General features: G+C 36.3%; 1 protein-coding gene across 9 annotated transcripts in view; it reads right to left on the bottom strand.

Annotated features, from left to right (window-relative positions):
- The window catches only part of LOC117153978 (uncharacterized), a 70,223-nt gene that overhangs the window by 26,628 nt on the left and 18,787 nt on the right, over positions 1–24,808 (bottom strand). For 8 of the 9 annotated variants that reach the window (XM_076617328.1, XM_076617326.1, XM_076617325.1 and 5 more), the window contains 3 exons: positions 17,585–19,274; positions 17,199–17,364; positions 16,537–16,743 (listed from right to left, as the gene is read on the bottom strand). In XM_076617328.1, the coding sequence (XP_076473443.1) occupies positions 16,537–16,743; positions 17,199–17,364; positions 17,585–19,274 (2,063 nt within the window). Of the gene's footprint in view, positions 1–16,536; positions 16,744–17,198; positions 17,365–17,584; positions 19,275–21,499; positions 22,136–24,808 lie in introns of those variants that run through there. The other variant, XM_076617322.1, reaches the window with a different exon arrangement.

The following is a 24,808-nucleotide window of genomic DNA, read 5'->3' as shown; positions in this document are numbered from 1 at the left end:
CGAATTTTTATGCGTTTGCGAGAAATTTGAAGGCGCAAGAATGCAACGCGCACGGTGTGCAAAAATATACGAGACATTCGAAGCTGAGTAATCGGTGCGCTTAAGGAGCGAATCTCTGCTCAGGTTTCGTTTGTTTGGCACGTTGGCTGACACGATGATGGTCGAATTTATTAAAATTTTACGACAGTTAAAATAATCAGAGTAACTGGAATGATTAAAATAAGACACGCTTCGTGAATTAAAAAGTTGTCAATAATGTGAATGATTTGGGTGAAACTGGAAGAAAGAAGTGCAGAAATATAATATAAATTATAATATGGATATGGCGTAGTGTACACTCTTGTAGTATATTTCAATCTGTTGCGCGTGTTTAATTAACGTGTTAATTACGAACACGAAGATATAAAGCATAAAAATCCGCAGTGCACGGTATTACGGTGCTGATGAAATTACAAAATGATTAGCGCTATATACCGAAGTTTCGTTTATTACGTGGCTTCTTTGTCATCGCCGATGGCACAACTCAAGAAATGTAATTTTCAAGGGCGTTTGAAATTTTATAAAAGGAATCCTCGTGAGTCACTTCGAAACGTTACAAGTCCGACCGAACGCAAGATATGTCGCTCCATATTCGCGAAAGCGGTACAACCGCTTCCTCGTGTGGCGTCAGAGAACAACCGAGAATGAGTGCCGTTGTAAAACTAAGACTGCACGCAGGTTGGTGTACGCGGCAGAAGCAATAATTTTCATTAACCGGCTAGTTGTTTTTAACGAGTATACTCTTCACGAGGGAAAGGCAATATTTGAAAAAAATATTTAAAATTTTTCTACATTATAACAACCACGCATACTCGCTTACTTTCTGCGACACATTTCAGGTACACGCTTTTCAAAGAGATCGCAACAGCTAACCGATTGATTTTGCCCTCCGACAGAGAACTCATGAGATTATAAGCATACCGTTCCTCGCGATAAAAACAGAAACGTAATATTTCTAATATTCGATAAAAGCAACTTTGAAATTCTTTTGAGTTGTGCCGCTATCGTTGCCAAGCACCGATGTATCTTTGCGATACATCTAGACTATTCAGTAATTAATTTTTGCGCGAACAAACCGTATTTAACGAAATCTTATCGATACCTGTTCCCACTTATTTGTCCACCTTTTTTTCCATCGACAGGATATTCATAAAAGGTATCTACAAACGTTGTGCGAGTTGTCGTGGCTTTCCTCTCGCTCTCTCACCGTTAGTATCGCCTATTTACTACGCTCCCTTCCGTTCTAACGATTTCCTCTTCCTCTTCGTCCACTCGTTCCTTTCCGCTTCTTTTTGCCTTTCCAGGTTCCTACGTCGTTGTAGGACTCGACGAGACGACGAGCGAAGAGCGAGCACGATTACCGCTCTCCTCGCAATGCTAACTCTACGCTCAGCGAACCAGCTTCTGTTAAATGGCTATTAAAGCCGGTACGGTTTAACGAGTTTACGATTATACTTCACGCCGGGACGAAACGCCGCTGACTGGCGCGCAACTTGCGAATTCAACCCTTTCATTACGCGAACCGCGCGTATTCACCGATTGTTCGCCTTCTTTTTTCCTCTTGCCGTGTTCGTATGTCTGTTTTCGGTTTACGATACGAAAACTCGAACGTTTAATTATTGTTATCGAGAGCGATTCTAAACGGTACGATACACGCTTTTCTGCAAATTCATACTTTTGACAATATAATTAGGAAAGTGGAGCGTAGGTAGAAAATTGCTTCACCTGGCAGCTATTATACGGAAAGCACTGGATATTTTACGTATATCTTCTTAATATGAATTGAGCGCATTCTGTGGGTTTTCGATTTTTGCGCTTTCAATTTTCTTCGAAATGCATAAAAATCCGCCACCTAATTCGTATCGCGAAAAGGGTCTTTCTTTGTGGAGCAGAGCTGCCAGTCGGAGGTTTATTAGCTTGTTACTTGTAGATTTTTCGTACGAAGACTAGAAAAAGAAATACGACAAGTCCATCCTCGTTGATTTACTGATTTTTATACCACTCGGTGGTTAAAAAGAAAAGGTACGAAAGGAGTAGTTGGAGGAAAGGAATAATCCGATAGATTCGAAGATACAAACTTTTGGAAAATAGGTGTTTTGTAAGAAACGAATAATATTAGTCTGATTATTAGCGTTGGTTTAAGTTACTCGATATTAGTCTGAAAAATTATTGTTATTTTTCTCAGCGTTCGAAAGAGATCACTCTTATCAGAAACGCTTTAATTTACAATTATTAATTAAACGAAACGTGGTTTTCACGTAAAACTGATTTTTTAATTTTTAAATTGCGATTCTATAAAATACGGAGAAACGTATTTTATCGTGTTTTGCACTTTCATCTAGGAATTAGTTGAGAATAACATTTGTGTTTATTGTAGTTAACGTTATTTAATTTATAGGAGGAAGTGTATGAGATTTGTACGAACACGAACGATCTATGAAATATCAATTAATAGATTTGGAAATTATAGAAATTTGAAGATTTTAATCACGGAGGACAAGCCATTGAACCAACTTTCCTTTTTCCTTGTTTTTTAGGAAATTTTTCTTACTAAACATTTCGACATCCATTTCAAATGAAACACGTATCAACGTTAATATCGAACTTAGCACTGAAGTAATAATAAATTATAAGACAGATTTCACCTATTAAAAAATTTCATACATTATTCAACAATTGTTTCCTTTGTTCGCTTATAAATTTTGATGGATTACAGCGTAATGAAAATCATTTGACTGGTTTTCTGTTAATTTCACAAGCGTCGCAATATATGTATTACACATCGCTTATATTTTACGATTTTATCAAACGATATCGACCATTCGATCCCGCATCATCGTATGGTAATTAAAAGTGATGCGTTTAACGCGACTATTCAATCGTAAAATAAATAACAAACAAAGATTTGTTGCCGTTCTATCGGAAAAATCATTCCAGCGTAACAATCGATTAGGATTTTAAATGCAGCCTTTATTTGTTTCGTACATAAATACATCTCATCAATACAATTGCAACAGCTATTACGAAATTAAACATCTCTTCGAACCAAATAGAATAATTTTCAAACAGTAACGTTCAGTGAATACTTATTAAAAATACGTAACGCATAAATTTGGCTTCTCCCTGTTTACGCACGAGTATTCGACATTTAAATATGAATTACATCGAACGAATTCACGTTAGCCGAAAAACCACAAACGGATACTGTAGTCGTAATTTTCATCTACGTACGGTTTCTTCTCAACTAAATTTACGCATCATACGGTTGATCAATTTTTTCAGACGAAGACTCGGACTGTGTTCGATATCAACGATGTTGAGTTTAAAGCTAGGATTAAAATTAGGTACAGAATTAACAGCGACATTGTCGTTCGTTCAAATTAAATTATATTAGCACCCTTTTGGCGGCATTTAATACTTTTACGTATTGTTCGCGTGTCGTTTTAAACGTACGACCGTCACGAGGACTTTACGTCGAAACGACATACGCAAAGCTATTTATCATCTTACTATATCAGCGAATAAATTAAGTTAAATAGATAGATAGTAAATGTAAATCACTCGCTATGCACGTATGTATTAATATACGACGTTGAGAATAACTCTTAGTTTCTGAATAACAGAAAATTATATTCATACAGTATAAACATTATTTATTGCAATATATATTTCTTTATATCCTCTCTCTATGAATTATCAAGACTATTTCTGATTAGTCGTCACTGAGAACGGTGCTACGCGACACCTCTGACAAGGATAATCGGAAAACCAGACCACGCAACTTCATTGAGATACGAAACCAAAATTCAGAAGTAAAACGTCGTTCGAACGATGATAATCCGCTCGATTACAATTCGAAAGAATTTCAGTAAGCAACTTGAGCAAAATTCTCAATTAAGTCGAGACGAAAACTATCTTCCTGTGATCGGACAAAATACGTCGGAAAATCTTACACACACTGTTCGGGCTCTAACGGATAAAGAAACAACGAAAACAACGTAAATGCACTTCAGTCTCTGTAATTCACCTCGTTCCGTTCTAAGAAGTCGAATTTAAAATTGAATCCAAGGACAACGAATAGATTTAATGGACAGATGGACGATTCGTCCATCGAACTTTACATTACGATTCGTAAATTTCTTTACGTAAATTGCAATTGCGCGCGTAATTGCAAGAACCGAGAGTTAAATACACAGTTTTCGATTACAAGGAACATCGCTAAAAGGGCGAAGCGAATTTTGCTAAAACACAAGAAATAACCGACAAATGGATTGAATATCTTTCCTCTGGAATCATTGGAAAGCGGAGCTAGCAGCCTCTTGGATAACAAATTTTGATATTTAGTTACGGAGACGCGGTTTTCATCTGTATATAAAACACAAGAAGACGTCTAACTTGAGAAAGGAAGATCGTGTTTCTGAAACTCAAACGAGAAGAAGAAAGAAGAAGACATTCGTGATTGATGAATACACGGATGATTTGTACGCCATGAATCGTAAATGCTGTTTGCTATAATGCCGTAGATGTAAACCCTATCTCCCATAGAAATTCAAGTTGCTTTGTTCGTGTTGTTTAAACTGGGTCCTTCCCATTTTCTTTCTTCTTTTTCTTTTTTTTTTTTTTTTGCGACACAACCCTACTTGGCTGTCTCATTGGAGACGTTAGGGTGCGTACCGGAAGGGTGCAGTGAACAGCATGCATGATTCACGAATCGTACAGCACACCAATTACTCCGTTATTGTTCATACGAATATGTTCGATAAGAGATTGAGGCACTTAACAGCGCATCCTTTCAAGATCTCACGAATGAGTATCGCGAGTAGATGGTTCGTACATTAGGTCCATGATACGAGGTGTATTTGTTATCTTCCTTTTAATCCTGCTACGTTCTTCCGTATTCTAGAATGTTCAATTTTCTTTAAAAAATTAAAAGATTGAAGATTATAAAGCTGTGGTACACCGTAATTTTGGAAAAACTGATTGGCGAGAGCAACAGATAAATATATCGTGTAGCTTACGGTAGACGACTGTTATCAATTTCAAAGATTCTTTCGTTCATCACTGTTCGATAAAACACCGTCGTAAAATATTAAGAAAAAATTGTAAATTATTTCTGGATCGTAAATTATCTTTCTGGTTTGCTAAAACGAGATCGAAATACAAGAATTGGATGATCGTAGCAAGGTTAATTTCCTCGATGATTATCTTGAATACGAGTATTTCCAAATATACTCCATAAGCTATGGTTTTCTCGTTCTACGGATACCTACAGGAAACTACGCGTACTACGGGTAATGCTAGACGTGTAGCAAATGTAAATGCATCCCTAGCGAGCTCGTAACGCGTCGAATCAATTGCTGCATAAACTAACGATAAATACTTGAGTATACATTAATACATATCCCCTGGGGAGATACAGTAACAAGTAAGAGCCAGAGGGTTGGATTCGTACGCTACGATTCACCGTGTAAGCAAAGCAACGTCCATGGGAGTCCATGGGATCAAAGAGGAACGTCAACGCCAGGCTACCTCTATAAAACATTAAACCTAATTTACTGTCACATACACTGAATCGCTGAAAGTACATTTAACATTTCATAGTCTCGGTTTCGGAATTTTTAACAAGCTTTGCTAAACAAGATCTCTAGATAAATAGATTATCCATAGAAACGTTAAACGGTGTATCGTGTTTCTAATTAAAAGATCGCTCTACGGTTTAGTGTGGAAAGTGATCAGGACGTTTTATGTTAACGATGAATTTGAATATCATTTAACGACGGAAGCCATGGTATTCTTTAGGTTTGTAATCTTAAGCGAAAGTCAAAATCCGACCAAGTTTCGTGTCGCTACGTGCAGTTGAAATTTAAGTGGAGCGCGCTATCGTCTAATCTGATGTTTCAGATATTTGAGATTGCCAGTAAAATCAACGAGAACGTGGTCATTTTCAGTTTCGTTAAAACATCAGGGTCGGTAGATACTTAAGGGGTCTCTATGGGAAACTAGTTTACGTAATGTTCTTTGAAGCGGCAGACGATATCAATTTGGGAGGCAGGAATTTTCGAGTTAGTTAACTACGATAATTACGAACTCGACAGGTGGCCATGGAGGCTCACCCTTCTGAGGGTTCTACACTATGAACTTAGTTTATTGGAAGTACCTTTAATACAATCTCGGATCGTCGAATTAGATCCATGTAACAGAAAAATGTCACTTTTGCGCTGTAATACATTTTGGATTCTTCTTAAAGATTCTTTTAAAAGAATCTGAAAGAGTCGAGTCGTGTCACAGAAAGAATACACGTGAGCTAAGAATTATTTCCAGACAAGGGAAACATAAATAGGAAAGAAAAATTATTAAGAAGTGTAACATCCTAGTAATTGATAAACTTTGCTGTTGCAAAATTTACTCAGGCTACTCAGTTTTACTAAAAAAAAAAAAATTGGGAAATATTTTAAACGATTCTAATTCGATGTTCGATGGCTGTACTTTCTAGCGGAAGAACATTGGATCGATGTTCGGGTGAACCTACGATCAATTGCAAATCTAACAGCTCTCACTCGTTTAGTATTATGTAGCAAATATACGAAAAAGGGATATATATTAATATATATTTTATAATAAGACAACCAATTTCCTATCATTGCAAATTACGTTGAAGAAAGAGCGAAGAATAATCGTATTGCGTTTCAGGAATATCCAAAGTGTCAATTATACGTAAAATATCGTATATGTACATCTAATAAAATAAAGGTATGTGATATAGGAATTGCAAGCATCGCGCTTATATGAAAATGTCGAATTATACGAAATTCGTGTATCGAATAATTGTACAATTACGTTCGATCACAATGATGATCTAACCTATTGTCAAAACGATCCTTAAAAAAATATCTACGGTAACACGAACGCATAATTAAAAGATAAGAAGAACTAAACCATTTGGCATTACCTCGCACCTATCTATATCTATGTGGAAGTGATTGACGAGTAGTAATACAAGTTCACGCAAACGAGGAAAACGAAATCACAGTGAAACGAAGCAAATGAAAAAGCAATCGTGCGGCATAATTCTTTACAACATGCTCTGTTTTCTTGGTAAGAAAATATAGAAAGAAGAATAGAAAAAGGAAAAGCGTGGAATCGAAAGATCGACACGGATCTGGCACGACGGTCGATCGATCGATCCTTCTCGATGAATCTTTCGTAACGCTGTGTCTCCTTTTTAATATTTTTCCAAAGTATTTATATCATTTACGCTCGCTCGCAGCACGCAATCGTAATTGCTATACTCCTTTTACGATTACGGATAATAATAGCGCTGGGCATCGAATACGAATACGACGTTCACTACTCACTTTCTGTGTATATATTTATCGATTAAGCGACGATTAATTGAATCAGCTAGCAGACTAGAAAACACACTGAAAAGAAGAACAATCAGAACCGAAAACGGTTCGGATTTGGAACTTTTGACAAGGACGAAAGTTTATCGGACGTGACGGAGACTCGTATGAAATTGGAAAAATAATCTCTATCGTTCATTCTACTTGTCATTATCCTTCGTTCGTTTCATCTCGTTATTTATCGTCACCTGCTTGTGCTAGCGTTCAGCTACCCGACGATTATAACGCCGTATCTTAAGTAAATACGTCTGCTTATTCGAAAAAGACTTTGCTCGGACATTTCATCATTGAAAAGATAACTTTCATGCGTGTATTCGTCAATATGATTTCGCCATTCTGCTCTATACTTGTTTCTTTGTTCTCTTTGTTCCTTTCTGTATTCTTTTATTATCTTTCAGACCTTTTCTTTCCCTCTCTCTCTCTCTCTCTCCCTCACTCTCCCTCTCTCTCTCTCTCTCTCTCTCTCTCTCTCTCGGAAAGTCTCAACTCTTATGCCTGAGTTCTGTCCCTATTGCAAGTATATATTACGTCCGTGTTCTCAACGCTATGCCGACTTAGTCGCTGCGATTAGTGTGGTTTCGCTAGTCGACAGAGAAGGGCCGGCGGGTTGTGGTCGCTAGTTAGGATATGTCAGCTGGTAGTAGTCCCCACCCGCGGAGTCCTCATCGGGGCTTTGCAATTGCTTCACTCGCTTTATTAGCGCGCTAGAACACAAAATACTATCGCTGAATTGACGTCCTCTCAATTTTTCATTTTTAAAAAAATTTTATTGTTTTCTTTTGTTTTAGCTGTTTAATTGAATCTTGCGTAAATCTATGCTTTACCGCTGTCTCAGCAGATTCATATTCACCGATACCAATTTCATTGTACGCGTTTCTTGACCTTCTTCTCGTACCGCGCGAGTGTAACAACATTAAAAACAGAAATTGCCTCGATTCTACCGAAAAACTAAAATCAAGCTAGATATATATATATGTATGTATGTGTGTGTGTATGTATATATATATATCACTGTTGTATGTAACTGTTCTTGGTTATTGTACAAAATATCGAACTGAAAATTGAAAACTTACAAGAGAATTAAGAGTATGTGACCTGGATAAGAAAAAAAGAAAGAAGCAGAAGGGCTGAAACGAGGATTGTGACATCACGAAATAAGGTTGACCACAACGCATCTACGTCTTTTGCAGGCTCAAACGACAACACAACTCCCTCGACGAGTACAGAGATTAAAAATAAATGAACAAAACGCATACACGCCACGAAAAATGACAAGCAGGGTATCACGTGAGCGGAGGAGTTTGATACAATGAACGTTCATCTCTTGCGATTATATTCCAAGAACCGTACGATGAGACTGTATTATTGCAACTATTATTACCGGTAATAAAACGACTGTCTTTCCCAGCGTTCGCTTTTATTTTCAAGGATGACTCTTCCTTTCACAAACTTCCCTTGTCCATTGTCTCTGCGTGACAATTACTTTACCACGTACTTTTTCTATTTTATCCCATGACCATGTCGTTTTCAGAAACGTCTACTTACTCGCTGAAGGTATTTTCGTGAAATAAAATCGGAATTTTTCCAACGATCGCTTCCTAACAGCAGAGAATTCACTTCTTTTCGCAGGGAAAAAAAGAAGAAAAAAAAGAAGAAAGAAAGACGAGGATTAAACGAAATATCGAAGCAACATAGATGATTGTAACAAAAAAATAAAATAAAAAGCAAGACGTAAAACTCGGACGAAAGACGCAGTTCCAGCCGAATATACACCGCGTCTCATAATTATGAAACCAGTCGATTTCAATTTTTCTATTCGTTGTCATATGTATGTAGTTGTTCGAAATTACGTTGAGAAACAATGTATCCTTCTCTTGCGCAGACAGGATGGAAAACTAATTTATTCTTGTGTTTCATAACTAAAGAACAAGCGTAACAGAATATGGTAGAAATTGGAAGAGAGGAAGCCACCTTCGGTTTCGATAATTTTTTGATAAATCGTAAAAGTATAGCAAAATTTTAGTCGAAGTTTATTAAACGGTTATTACGTAAAACAATTTAGACAATGGTGTGTAATTTTCCAGACGCTATTTACAACTAATAGAATTAGAATCAAAGCTCAAATTTATGTTAATCAAAACTCATTTTTGATTAACATAAAATTACATTTTAATTAAAAAAATCGGTCGGTATACTACTGTAGCGAAATACAAAACAATTTTACTACAAACTTTTTCTGTTTAATAACAACTTTGTAATAAATGGCAATCCCCAATTAAAACCTTCGCAATACTATTCAGTGTGACTTTGGCAATGTATTAGAAAATTATGGAAATCGGAAATGGCTCCCTTTTTGTGAATTTTTACACGGAATATTATACTACGCAAAAATTGAACTGAAAATACAATAAAATGATATTACAACGATAACTTGTCTAACTTTAACCGTACGATTTTCCATAGCTTTAATCAGACTCTGTCGCATTGCATCTTGTACAATAATTGAACATTTTAGGGGTAGTTTCATAGTTACGAGATCCGGTATAATATATTAAACGAAGTATACGAGCAGTAAATATAAAACATAATTCTCGGATAGAATATAATTAGAAACGATGTATATATTACAAGATTATTTGTCGTTAACGATAAGATCCTTACGATTCGACGTTAAATCGGTACAAATGGTTAATAGAAAATATTTTGTATATTTAAATATCGCTAACATTAGTGAGTGCTTTGACGAAAGTGATTCTACGTTTATAATATTACTGTGAGAATTGTACAAAGGCAGAATCGTCATCCAATGTATCGTCTACGATCTCAATCGGCTACTATTCTAAGTACATTACAAATTAGAAAAAGCTACGAAACGAGGAAAGAAGAAAACTGACGTTCCTCCAAAATTCTCAATACGCAAACAAGATAATTGTGCATGCAGCATACACAATGAGAAAGCGCAATTAAATAATTACAGGTTACGAGGGGACTACATCAAGAGGTAACTCTAGATAAATCTAGCGATTTAAGTGACACGTCGAATACGGTGCAAACTATGGTAGAACTTGGTCTTGTAATTACCATGTTCGTTGATACGTTCTGAAAGAAAAATTCTATCAGATTTTCTGAAATATCAGGTGACCGTTATTCGATAAACATCACGTAACTTGTAATTGTTAAAAGCGTATTATCGTGCAATCGAGATTATCTGTTATATATTCTGTGATTTTTTCTTTTTTTTCTTTCTTTCTCTTTCTTTTTAATAGAGACGTGGAAAATTGTTAATTCTTCATCGATATTATTCATTTATAATTGCTGTATTTGTTCGAACCAACTCGAAATTTTCCAAGCAAAATATAGAATCCATCGAATGTTAAAAAGAATATTGAAAATCGCAAATATTTGTATTTATAAATAACGATACACTTTTATTACGATAATCGCGATATTTACTCCTGTCCTTTATTTACTGTCGCGAAAGACAGTAGTATAGGAGAAAGAGATTCTGATAGTAATAAAGAGAAACTTCTCTTCTCTGTGATTCGTGTCATTTTACTTGAAACTTTGCTATTTTTTATTTTATTATATTTATTATTTTTGCTATTTTACGTAGGTACGTAGGTATTGTAATTTATTCGTTTAATTCTAGATTAGAATAAATCCATACCTTCGTCCTTTCTTACGCCTCGAAAATTATTTATATGCATATCTTTAATTGTTACAGGCTTCCGCAATAAATATTTGGACAAATTCAATACAATGATCTACGTTAAAAATCTTAGGTTCATGCATGGTTTCGGGAAATATTACTATCTTAAAGGTAACGTATAATTATACAGCAGCGTTACAGTTACTAAAACTAGAAACATGATAGTATTGCCAAATATTATTCGCATGGCACAAAGGTTGTGAGCAATATTTAATATTCGTCTAGGTGGAAGGAGAATGCCTTCAGAAATATATTATGGAGTACATTTCTCTGGTGAAAACAAGTGGGAATATAATCGATTTTTATTAATAAATATAAAATATTTCCATTAATAAATATCAGATATATATAGGGTGGTTGATAACTGGTGGTACAAGCGAAAAAAGAAGTCGAAAATATAGAATAAAATTTTTTTTATTTTTTACGCGTACCGAGCCAAAATTCAAAGTCGATTTTCTCGAGAACAAAGCCTCAAACGAAAAATTTTTATTCTATATTTTCGACTTCTTTTTTCGTGTAGAATCACCCCCTTTCCACTTGTACCACCAGTTACCAACCACCCTGTACATATATATATATATATACATACAAAATGTATATACAAGAAAACAACGTGTACTACAGATTTCATGAATAGGAGGAGACGATAGCAAAAAGATTCTAAACAAGAAATATTAGAAATCAGCAGATTATTAACAAAGTACTCGATAAAACTTATTAATTTATCTGTTTACGTCATTCTTTCAATGATAAAAAGCGGTTTCCCTTTCTGTAATTTAAACCTGCAAGGTGTGTTGTAAAATAAAACTGCGTTGGTTGAGATTAATCTTCGTTGCTTGATACGCGAGTAGCTTTAAAGGAATCATCGGTGGAAGGGTCATAGTTGTGACTTTCAATTGAACATGAAGCCATTGATGCTTGCAATTAATATTTCCAGCGAATGAATAATGTTCGTAGATGAGCAAAATATTTGTACGTGGTATGCGATAACTGAGATTCTACATTATTTGAAATCGTTAAAAATATCTGGTTTTCTTTAGTCTGCTTTTTCCATTTTGCGAAAAACTGGAAGGAAGCGACAGAATTTTTCGATCAGGCTAAACGGTTTCTCTTAATTTTACATATGTCGGTAACAACTGGAATTGTACGTTAATTTAACAACGATGTCCACGCGTGCTTTACGCAAAATAAAAGCTATGGAATGTGTTAATATTTCACGTTAAATTTATTATATATTTACATCACTGTATGTTTCGAACTGAATTTTAGTTCCGCTTCTACCATGTAAATCTTCAATTACAGGATACCACGTTAAAAGTACTAAAAAGATAAACAATAAGCTCAACCTGAAATTACCGATTAAAAAATTAGCTATTTCATAAAAATTACATAATAAAATCCTTCGGAAGTACGACTCTTAAATAATACATTTTTCTCATATACGAATACATCTTTATATTAGAATACCACATATAAAATATAATATACTATTCGTTTTGATATTGTATACTTCATATTATACATTGAATATTAATAACAATATCCCTATACGAAAATAACTATTCAATTCTACTCTGTTCGAAAGTTTCATTTAACGCAAGTAGAATTTTTATGAAAAATTTGAAAATACAAAAATGCACGGAATACTCGTCAGAAAATATCTAAAGTATTTGATATTCTAATATTTAGTAAATGGACAAATTACTACTTACATTCTGATTCTCTAATTGCGTTTATAAAAATATGAAATTTGCATAAATATCCGCAGTCGATAAAGTAATATTGTTGCTATATGTAATTTGAAAGATGAACTCCTATTATTACTGTGTACAACAAGATACAAATTTTCATTAGAGGATTTCACTGATATCGTAAGAACAGTAGGACAAACGCTGATAGTATATCGTTAATCTTTCCGTTTAATGCCTTTTTCGGGAAATAATCTACCAAGAACATATAGTCGTTTCTTCGCGGAAAGGGAAAGCGTGACACGTACGATTTTGTGAAATGAAATTACTCACTAAGACCCTCGAAAACGTGATATTCTTTTACGGTTTGACAGAACACTGTCAAACATTAAGTCACGTACTGAACGAATTTCTTGATAAGGTACAGATAAGTAATCTATTATCCTTTCTTTTTGCCTTGCACTATGTATCAATTACCATCGTGTAGCACTTCACTTTTTGATAAAAACAGAATGGAAGAATGCGATAACACTACACGAGTGAAAACTTGTACGAAACAACGAACGGTAAGAGCGCACACGCGTTACTAAACAGTAGTAACAAGCGCGTTCCGCGTTTCAAGCTCGAGCTGCCGGCGGTGCCATGACACTCGTCTGAGTCAGCGAATGGGGGAGAAGGAAGCCGCATAGTGGGGGTAATAGAGGAATCGCGCGCAGACGCGCGCCAAATTTCAACCCCTGCTGCTCTTTCAGTTATTTTCGACGCAATTATATTTTTCTAGCATTAAAAAACTATTTAAAGTTTGAAAGATTAATATGGATGATTCCGCATTTCAATTTTATGTTAAAGATCTTTTGAAAATCTTATAGGCTCTTTTCGTTTGCCAAAATAAGAGCAAACACTATAAAACGATGATAAATAGGTAAATAGTTAATGATTGAAATCCTAGTTTCTTTACATCTTTACAGCTTGTGTATTCTGTGTAAAATGAATGATATTCGTCAAGAGTCGAGTTGAATTAGTTAAATACACCGCGATTTTTTATTATGTTTCAAAAATCTATTTATATAACTTCGGTATGTTTCACAGGTACATTTTCCTGCGGCCTAAGAAATTAAAAAGGGACAAAAACATTTTGCATTACTTAAAAGAAAGAAGAGAATAAAATGTATGAAATAACTGTTTATAAAAATGAATTTGTATAACGTTATTATACATTTTAAATGTTCAAATAGTATTATCTCGCGGATTTAAGATATAAAAATATATTTCCCTTTAAAACACATTGCCAGTATTTGACAGATATAAGAGATATTTTCTTTTATAAATTTATTGCGACAATTAGCAACGTTTCATTTGGTGTGAAGTAATATGTCTGTTTAACAGAAATATTGTTGCATATTCATCCCTAAAAACACGTCCGCTTTTCATTTCATGTGCATCCGTGTAAGTAATTTCTATAGAGTTTCTAACTATTGATTTCAGAATGAACGTTCTGACGAGTGTGATATCTCGCTTGCAGAGTAGTCTCCGCATGTCGGAAATGCAGACGTAGTTTTAAATGGATGAGGCATAGCTTTATCCATCACAGAATAGTGTCTCTTGCATATCGTATAGCCTGGCGTATTTCACAAATGTATGCGTTGAAATGATTCCATTTAATCCTTCTACTGTTGGATAAACAATTTTGTAAGGAAAATACATATTTTTCTAATCGGAAAAATAAACAGTATATGTATGTATATCACGACTATCGAAATGTCATAAGTAAACAGTATTTACATTAAAATTTATGATTATAAAAAAATTAACACGATTGATTAAAGAGTAAAAAGAATATTTTTTCAGCCAAGATCTATGAAATACGTAAATAACAGGATATTTGCATGAATTGTTTTTTTATAAAAGCTATGGACAATTTTAAATGATACATATTTGAGAAAGTACAAAATCATTGAAGGTATTGAATATGGTACACAAAATGTGTAGTAAATATTCGCTTTGTAAGTAAAATGATATGCTAAAATAAATACAAGATAATTGTACTTATCTTCCTTTGATTTTTAGGCTTTAATTACTTGGATATGAAACTTCAATATTTTAGTTTAAAATAGGATTCATAAAGTATGATAAAATGTGCATTAAAATTTAAAGGATGCATATAAAATGCTAATATTAAAGATCATATAAATATTTTTCATTGCTAAAATTCTTAAAATTTGGTAATAAATATGTTCATGTTTTTTAAGAGTATTACTTTTTATCTTCATATTTACATTTTTCTTTTAAATTAAAAAAAAAGTGAACAAATACGACATCTTCTCCCTATATTATATCTAAGCATTGTGCTAGATATTCTTGTCATAATACTATTACTATTAGCAGTTTAATAACGATGGTAATTCTGTCGTTCTATGCAGTTTTCATTTTATATATTAATATATAAATAGAAAACTGTATGACAACAAAGGTTGTCGATACTAATACACAAATATTCTACAAAATTATACTGCATTTATAAATTACTAAATTCAAAACATGCTTAAGAAAGAATCATGCATTTAAAAGTAAGACAGCCAATAACGCAAAATATATTTAATTGCTTTTTACAAAGTATCGTATTAAATTTTATCATTTAAATAATAATCTTTTCAAAAAATATTAGCAAATTTATGTGCAAAATCAACGTGTCGAATTGTTTTCAAATACTGCTGTCTAATTAAAATTATAAAAAAATCATATGCAATTTTTGCAAAGCTGACTGGCAAATGTTTTCTGTTTCGTTTCCTCTTCTTTCGTTGCTTTAATTTATTAGTAAGAAAAGAGACTTCAAACCGGAAACCGAATAAAATTATGTTAAATGATTTCTTTTGTATAAGAAAAACAATGAATATTCACGGATTGTTATATTTATCTACAGCAATGCACGACTTACCTTATGCATCCTAGAAATTGAAATAAAAACTGATCTAACAATAACAATATCTGTGTACTGCGTTTGTATTCTATTTACTTCTTTTTCAAGAATAAATTTCATTTAATCATATCTTATAAAAAAAATTGCATTACTTTTAAAGTACTAGTGACTTGTGCGCATAAATAGAAATGTATAAATCGTAGATAATCTTTCCTTCGATAAATAAATAAATGTTACTTTAATTCATTTTTAGCTATAATTAATAACGTTCATTTTGTGGGTACATATGCAATCTTAAAAACCTCTATTATCAGAGCAAATTTCTATGCAATAAATTTATGAACTTGAGCTTCCTCAATTTCATTGCATACAACTAATAGGATAAATTTAAAATCGTTAAATAACTTTTAAGTGTCATACATTAAATTGAATTATTCCCATTTCATTATCCCCATACTATACTGTAGAATAAATCCGTACAAAGTAACATACGACAAAGCAACACATAACACAACTAAAAAAAGCATTTTTGAAGCTACAGAAGAATTATGCGTTTTTCGAAGTACATTGATACCAATAGCAATAGGGACATTGAACTATCGTCAAGATAATATTAAAAAAAAACATGTTAATATCATTGAAATTTTACTTGAAATGATTTTAATACATTCTGGTCTGAATGTAATCATATCTATCGTAAGATCATGCGTTGTTTTAATCCATGAACAGTACAAAGCGATTAAGAATTTCAAAAGCGACATAAAAGCTTTAAATACACACCCTATTTCGTTGGCTGGTTGATTATTATTATTGGCCGATCCACTGTTCACGTTGTTGTTAATTGTGTTGGTGTCATTAGTTTCTTGTAACGTTTGACACGTATTCAATAAAGAGCTCCATTGCCTCATCACTTCTTCGCCTTGGGCCTCCAATTCGGAGAGGATTGTAGCGTTATCCATATCTTGCAATGCCGTGCCTGTCTCCATTCTAAAATGCAGAATAATATTTAGCATATCTCTTTTAATGCTATCACATACATTAATTTTTACTACTTTTGCAAATTCCATTTAAATTATCAAATATATATACACACTGCTAGTCATAAATGTTGGAAAATCTACAGATATTTAGTACAAATTGAATAATTTTCACTTCTTCGACTGTCCAGTCAGATGGTATAATATTTTGCTATAAATCTCTTATTTCATTCGCACCATATAAGCCTTGTGATATAAAATACCAAATAATATCAAATTTATTAGAATTTTCTAATAAACATAACAAGTAGATGTTCTAATATGTCTAGCCAGTATATACCGTTTTAACAACAAAGATTCGAGAAATATATAAAGCGCATCATCTTACTTAAAACATACAAAGCAGATGAAACATTTTACATATAGAAATTTGTACATTCGAAGAGTATGGAAGAAAATACCAACCGATGTTGATTTTCTTCGTAAGAGCTCGCATCGCTGTGTTCGTAATCCAATATCAAATCATCAGAAGCGATAGATTCACAAGGAGATAAAGTGTCGACACTGCCAGCTCGACTTATTCGTTTGCCATGGTGAGGGCTATTGGTTACGTTTTTTCCATGTCCAGTGCCTGAAAAAAATGATAATTTGTAAATATTTGTCATACTGTTTATTTAAAATATGTATATAACTTTACATGATCGAAACTGTGCAATTCTATGTATCGCTCGTCGATAAATTACGTTCCAAATTAAAATGTACGTACTTTTAGAGACTACAGTAAGTTAAATGTAATAAACACGTCGACATAAATAGAATAATTTAGTCGCATAAATTTCTGAAATATTCACCTGTTTTAGGACTAGACTCGACCAGAGTGTGACTGTTCTCGGTGACCACTTGACTAGCCATAGCAGATTGTGTTTCAGCGCCAGCCCTCGAATCGTCAAAAACAAGCCCAGGTTGATCAGCGATCTCATCGTCAAAAAACTCTCTGCCCTCCGATAAGCTTAACGAATTCGAGGCGTTGGTTGGCGTTCCAGGACTGTCATCGTCTATAACGATGCCAGATTGTTCCATCGCGTTCTCCCTTTTCGGAGCTTTCGTGTCCGACTGAGTAATACTAGCCGTGAGACTGTCGAAAAGACTATCAACAGGCGAGGTTTCGTCATCTATAAGGGTTGTTGACGTAGCCGCAGCTGCGGCGAACGCAGGATCTTCGATGGTAAGAAGCACGGAACGCAATGGAGTTTTTGGGAGCGTTCCAGACTTAGACATACTCGAAGATGAAGTTTGCATGTGTTGTACAGACATAGAACGTTGACATTCGTCGCTCGAGCTCAACGAATACTCGTCGGCCATAGCTTCTCCATGACCGTATTCAGGGTCATCGGAACTCGGTGGACTGAAGTCTGACTTAATAGAAGGAATCTTCTCGGAATGTGATCTGTCTTTGTAAACTTTCTCTTCGCCTAATCCTTCGTCGTAACCCTCTGACGAGGTGGTAGACATGGACGTCGTAGATTCGATATACCTATTGTCCTTATTTACGATCCTTTGATATTGCGTGGTTCTCTCTCGTACCAGGCCGGTGTTGGCCGCGATGAATGTTTTTGGCAACGGTATAACAGATATCTCGGTGACCGTGCTATCGTCGTCCCTTACATCCCTGACATCGAAACTTTTCCCATTTACGACCATCCTCAAGTTCCTAGATCTACCCATACCACGCCTTCTTGTTAAAGATCCATCCGTATAATCCACGCCCCTGGAATCGGTCTCGCCCGCGCAACCTAGCTGACTTCCGACACCGGAATCTTCCGTGCTCGAGCCCTCCTTCGAGCTCGTCGAGCTCTTCGACGCCGCGGACACCTTTCTGCTTTGATTCGCCGCGGTTTTCGCCACCTTCGAGTTCGCATCGGTCATTCTTACAGCGTACTGAGGTAGAGGCAGATGTCTGGCGTGCAGAGTATACCTGCCGATTGGCTCTGGAATGCCTGATACTCTGCGATTTGCGTCCGTATGCATAGTATTAGCATTGTTGTATGAAACGGTATTATGTACCGGTGACGATTTCACTTTTGTCGGTTGCGGCACGTTCGAAACTTGGCCCACCCTGTGCGGCTGTTTCACGAAACCCTCTTGTTGCTGGTGTTGTTGTAGCTTCTCCTGATTGTAATGGCTCACCGTGTGACTGCTGCAAATGTCGCTGACTTTGTTGGTGAATTTCGGCTGCGACTGCCGATATCCGAAACGATTCGTCCTAACGGCAATCCCGCTGGATTCTTTCTTGGGCGGAGCGAGCCGCGGCGTCGATCTGCCGGATGACGAATTGTGAATCGTCTGACTGGTGTCGTCATCCCGTCTACGATTCTGTTCTGGTCCGGCCGATTTCGACCGTGGATGCAGCATGCTCGATTCGGTGGTGTAGCTCGTTATCGGCATCGGTATCCCGGAGGCCGGTCTTCGTCGAAAGCCAAAGGACATTGCCGTTCCGCGCGTATGCGAGCCGCCACGTTTCGACGCGCCCTTATGCTCGTTCTGAAACATCAGCAAAGAAAAGTACTGGAGAGTAAGAACGCTGAGAATGTCGGGAATCTTTTAGCAACGCGTCGAGTCTTTATGTCCTTTGCACTTTCTCTGCGAGCGTTTAGAGATCGATAAAACGGACGTGCACTCCTTTTACGCAGCTGTTTACATCACACACCGCGTTATTTTTACTTGTTACAATCTCGCGAGAAAGTACTTGCTTGCGTTAGACGCGGCTTGCCAAAGATAATTCAAAATACGCACGATCATGAATTAATCTAAGGTTTAAGGTCGAATAGCGACTTGGCTAGACGATAATTATTATCTTTGCTGTTACATACGTTACGATGTTACGCGGACAAATATGTATACCAAGGGCAGAAAAATACGACCAACAAAAGTGGACAGGTTCATAGCTAGGATTTCTATTTTAAGTAATATGGGATATACAATACGAAAGATCGGTCAATGTTAATCGATAGTTCAGCTATCTGCTACAAGGTACGTACTTCGTCGAACAATGTTCTAATTGAAAAGGTCAGTAGCGTTTTTCGTTAAAAACTTTATCGTTGCGGCAATTCTAAAAATTATATATTTAGGTAACACGAGAATATTGTTGCATAATATAAACATCGTTATATCGGTTGTATGATAAAATTGCGTTGATCATTATCTCGAAATAATTAGTTTAATCCCCGGTATTGACAGTATTTCGTAATATTTAATATTTTAATATTTTATTTAATATTTTAAAATACATATCAGTGTCAGGCAACTGTTAATTTTATTCGCAAATGAAAGTGCATATAAAATTGTAAAGACGAACAAACGAGGAAATTTTTATTTTCTGTGTTTTTTTTTTATTTTGGTATAAAATGTACATTTCCTTTGTGACATTGTTGTCCTTTATTAACACAATGTTTTGTGGATTAATCGTATTATTTTATATATTTAATATCGCCGTGATTAATTCTTTCGTATCAAATTATATTCTCGAATAATAAAAAATCTTGTTTTGCAATGGAACAAGATTGCTCGTTGTTTTATAAAATGTTTCAATTTGTTTCTTGTCGATTTACGCAGGTAAGAACCTGATCTAATTACCGTCCTCATTTTCAAATTGGATATGGATTTTTCATTCACGCGTACCTCTAATTGTACGACACTTGCACCGTTTACTTTCTGCAAATATACAACTTGATAAATTTTCAACTAATCTGTGATCGATTATATCGAGCACGAAATACGTGGAATATTTTTTTCTTGAATGATTCATAATTTGATAACTAGATAACAGCGACGACGAAACAAAACTCGAAGAACAAACTCGTAGCACAACTGCTGTATGATATTAAAAATGGATATCGTATACAGTCCGTTCGACGTAACGTATCAATCGTAAGATTGTGATGCATCGATGATCACACGTGCCAGGTAACTGCACGGTGAAACCAAAATCTCAAAAATGCGAGGTAACCCGATTTAAAGTCCAGAAATAGAGCAACTACGTTCCCAAATCGACGAACTTCTCTACGCTTTTCGTATACTCGTTCTACGAGTCACAGAGTCGCGTTTAAGTGCTTCCCAATGAAAATACAAGGAAAACGAAACGCGTATAAACTCGTCGATATCCGCTTCCCTCTGCAAGAGAAATCACGTAAAAGAAAAATCAAACGAAATCCGATGGCCACAAAAAAGAAATTCCTTGTGTAATTGATGCAAGGAGCGTTGCACTCGGTCAAGTGGCATAATTTAGAATCGTTTTATCCGATTAAAAACAAATTTTGACACGTGGTTTCCACTCGACGATAATGAATCATTTTTCTTATCGTCCCTCTACAGCGATTGCGATAAAATCCTCTTGATTGGTAATTTAACGTCCAAGCCCTTGCACAGCGACTGCACGTACGGGGCAGATATTCATCGTGCGTTGTTTTGGCGCATGAATTTCGCAATGTGTCGTCACAAACGGCATTAATCTTCTTCGTATTATTTATCACCAGATGCACTGCGTCAAGGGAGACCCAGATCTTACATGGACGAGGAGATATATTCGGACAAACACAACCCAGGTGACGTCTCGTAGACCATCTTAGAGCAACACCCGGCAAAGAGAGAACGGGCTATCGAGGATAAGGCAATATCTATCGCGCAAAAGTGGTCACGATGTGTCATAGCGTGAAAGTTACGACGAAACGATGGTCGATCGAAAACACATAGAAGGATGCATCCCTTACCGCAAAACCGATTCCTTTCTCGTTCTCCAGGCAATCATCCTCGCACCTGGTGCCAATAGACCGGTAATCCATGTCTTCGGGCCAGTGTCAGCCGGCTGTTAAGAAGACTGTATTACGATCGATCCCGGCGTCCAGCCTGCGAGAAGGTTACGTTTGTCTCTTCTAAATCCGCAACGCTGACATCCTGCACCGCTGTGCGCGAATATTTTTAACCGAGGGAGGCACACAGCCGAAAGTACCGGCCAGTTTTTTCGGCCCGAGCAAACCTTCCCCGTAATCTGTCACCTTTTTCGGGTCCTGCACACGTTCAGTTCGTACGCGTTGTCGCCGAAAGACACGCGCACCAATACCTCGTCCGGCTCTCCCTTTTCGTCCCTCCTCGCCCACTCCTCGTCTGTCACTCTCTTTCTCACCCTCGCCACCCGCCCTCTCTTTCTCGCTTCTTCTTCACCCTCGAGCTCCTTCCTCGTTCAACGCGTAGCCGTTTCTTCCTTCTAGTTGGCCGTCTCCGTTCCACCTCGCTTGCACACCACCCAACGGAGAGAGAGAGTACACGGCTAGCAAAACGTGGAATCGATCGACGAAACTGCGCCGGCGTCGCGACGCCACCGCACACCGCGCGCCGTGCCACTCGCGTAGACTGCGAACGACTGATGTCACGAGTGCGCCCGCGCTCGCCTTTCGATGTGTTCCTATATCTAATTGTAAGTACGCTGTTTGCCGGCCTCCCTCTATTCTCTCATACAGCAACGTGCACAAAAAGCGGACCACCAAACGTTTAACGTTCTCGTGCGCGCCAAGGGTTTGACGTTTAACGTTCCACGTTTTCGCACGTACCCACCCACCAAGGTGTTCCTGTGACTCCTGGCTGGCCGCTAATCGCGTTACAACGGACCTCTTGCGCGATTGAACTAAGATCGTTAGCGAAATTTCACGAGCGATCAGTTACAAAGGGGTAATGACAAGTTCGGTAAGGAATTGAGTCGAGCTTTACACACGGCTGAATTTTCATGGTTGCGGATAGCGGTAGAACGCGTGATAGCCACGTTTCTGTTGATTTCTTGTTTCTTCGCGTCGCTTTATATCCCGAGAACGATATTTTTCATGTAAAATGGGTAAAAGCGGGAAGAATCTGTTTGCTCTAGCCAAAGGTATAATTGTTCGAGCAAACGATATTTCAATGTTTTCGATGTGTTAACGCTATGACAAACGATATTTCAGCCGCCTAAAAGTCGAAGCGGCGAAGCCGACTTTTTGTCGATTTTCCGGTTTCATCGCACGGATAACGTGATTTAACGCTGAATTTTGAAGAGACAGACGATTCGCTTCCACAAGTCCAGTTACCGCGAGAAAGTGACACGAGTAACGGTAGATTGGAAAAACGATTTAAAGTAATGTCCATAGCATCGTTATTCTCTATTTTCCAATTTATGGAGTCGATCAGTGTGGCTTCTGAATTGCTCGTTTCTTAAATTACGAAGGCACGTTCAAGCACAGAGTCGATTAAAAGGACAATTTTGGAATTGGTCGATCGGATGTACTGAATTCTGAAATTGTTCCGGCGTGAAAAGCGAGAAACCTGACTTATCACGTTCTTTCGCTTTTAATCTTCGCTTACGAGCTACCCAATTGTACTACTCGATATGAAATTATAAAAGTGCAAAGTACAATCTACAACTTGTCAATCGTCGATTCGCTGAAATTGTTACTTAGAAAATTGTTGTGCAAGGGGGCCTCCTGGCTGGTTCTACGTTCCAATGGTTCAAGTATAGTTACGCGTTATACCTTGCCGATTAGGTGAACGCCTCTTATGCAATTTTGGGAAATCGTGAGATCGAAATATCACGTATATAATACTTTGTTTCTTTTCTTTTTTTAATTAATTTTATTCGTTCGATGGTAATTTACAACGCCTTTCTAAGTTCAATCCATTCTTCTTCCTCGTTTTCTTCCTCTTTCTATGTTCAACTATTTGTAACATTTTGCTCGTTATTCTAATAAATTTTATTTCAATTTTGCGTTATGACACAGTTGATTATCGATTAAGCTTAACTGAGCTATTCTCGGCTCTTTGTGTTTCGTATACGTAACGATATGTTTGTCGCAGTATTTAGCGAAAATTAAATCCATTTTAGGTAATACGGAGATACTTATACTTCTCATTTGAAATTCACGGCAGGTTTATCTGGCTGCCGATCGATACTTTGTATTACGATTAATTTGAATCTGTATTTTTAAATCGAATGTTTTGAGTAAGTGCATCTTCTTCTTCGTCTGGATATCTATAAATATACTGCTTGTTTTTTCAGTAAGTGTTACCCTACCTAATGGTAGGCTCGCGTTTAAATATACATTCTTTTCAGGTTTAATCTTCTGCAAGATTTTGTCACTTCGGTAAGTGTTGCTACAGGAAGCTCAAACGTTCGTCGTGAACATACGAAGACGACAGGAGAAAAATATAGCACTATAGATATATCTCTGTTGATTTCTCGATTTTAATGTCACTTTACGATTAAAAAGAAGAATGTTCGACGTACGAAGAATTAACGACATAATTGGAAAAGGAAAATAATCTACCAGAAATATTATGATCGTTTCTCGCAACTAAGACTATAACTAGATTTAACGAATTTTGGCAGATTTCAATGAATGATACGCGATCGCGAGAACTTGCAAATTGAAGCAAATTATTCGTTTCAATGATAAACCTGACGATTTACTTGGCTCGGTTTGGCGCGTTCGGTTCTAGAAAACATTCGGTGTTACACAATTACATAACTACCTAAACGATTAGATGGTCTAAATTAATAATCGCCACTTGTGAAAATGACTGTATGTCTGCGTCTCTTTTGTGTTCACGAGTACACGCGTAACTACGTGAACGCGTGCATTTTGACTTACGTGGATGTTGCTGTGAAAGCACACGCGTTACAGAATACGCAACGAGCGGAAAATTAAATGTCAGACGAAGAATTCGTACCTCTCGTGTATTTTAGTAAAATTACTTAATTTACGTAGTAGGTACCGACAACGAGACGTTATGTTTCTGGTGAATAAGTCAGACTTCCCAACGGTCCATTGAATATACTATACTCGTTGGTCACGAGACCTTTCATTCATAAGAAATGGAATTATATTGTTGCACGCATACGACATACGATGTGTATACGATATCTTAAATTTTATTTTAGCGTTAAAATATTAATATCTTTAAATTGCGTGGAAATAAAAATTTGAAAACAATTTCTGTAAATTTTCCTATAGCTCTTTCCAAGAATATTTTGCTGCAGGATATAACTCTACGTAACA

This window comes from Bombus vancouverensis, chromosome 3 (genome assembly GCF_051014615.1).
Source record: "Bombus vancouverensis nearcticus chromosome 3, iyBomVanc1_principal, whole genome shotgun sequence".
Taxonomy (NCBI): domain Eukaryota; kingdom Metazoa; phylum Arthropoda; class Insecta; order Hymenoptera; family Apidae; genus Bombus; species Bombus vancouverensis.
The sequence above is the reverse complement of the archived record's forward strand: the minus strand, read 5'-3'. Positions and strand labels throughout refer to the sequence as shown.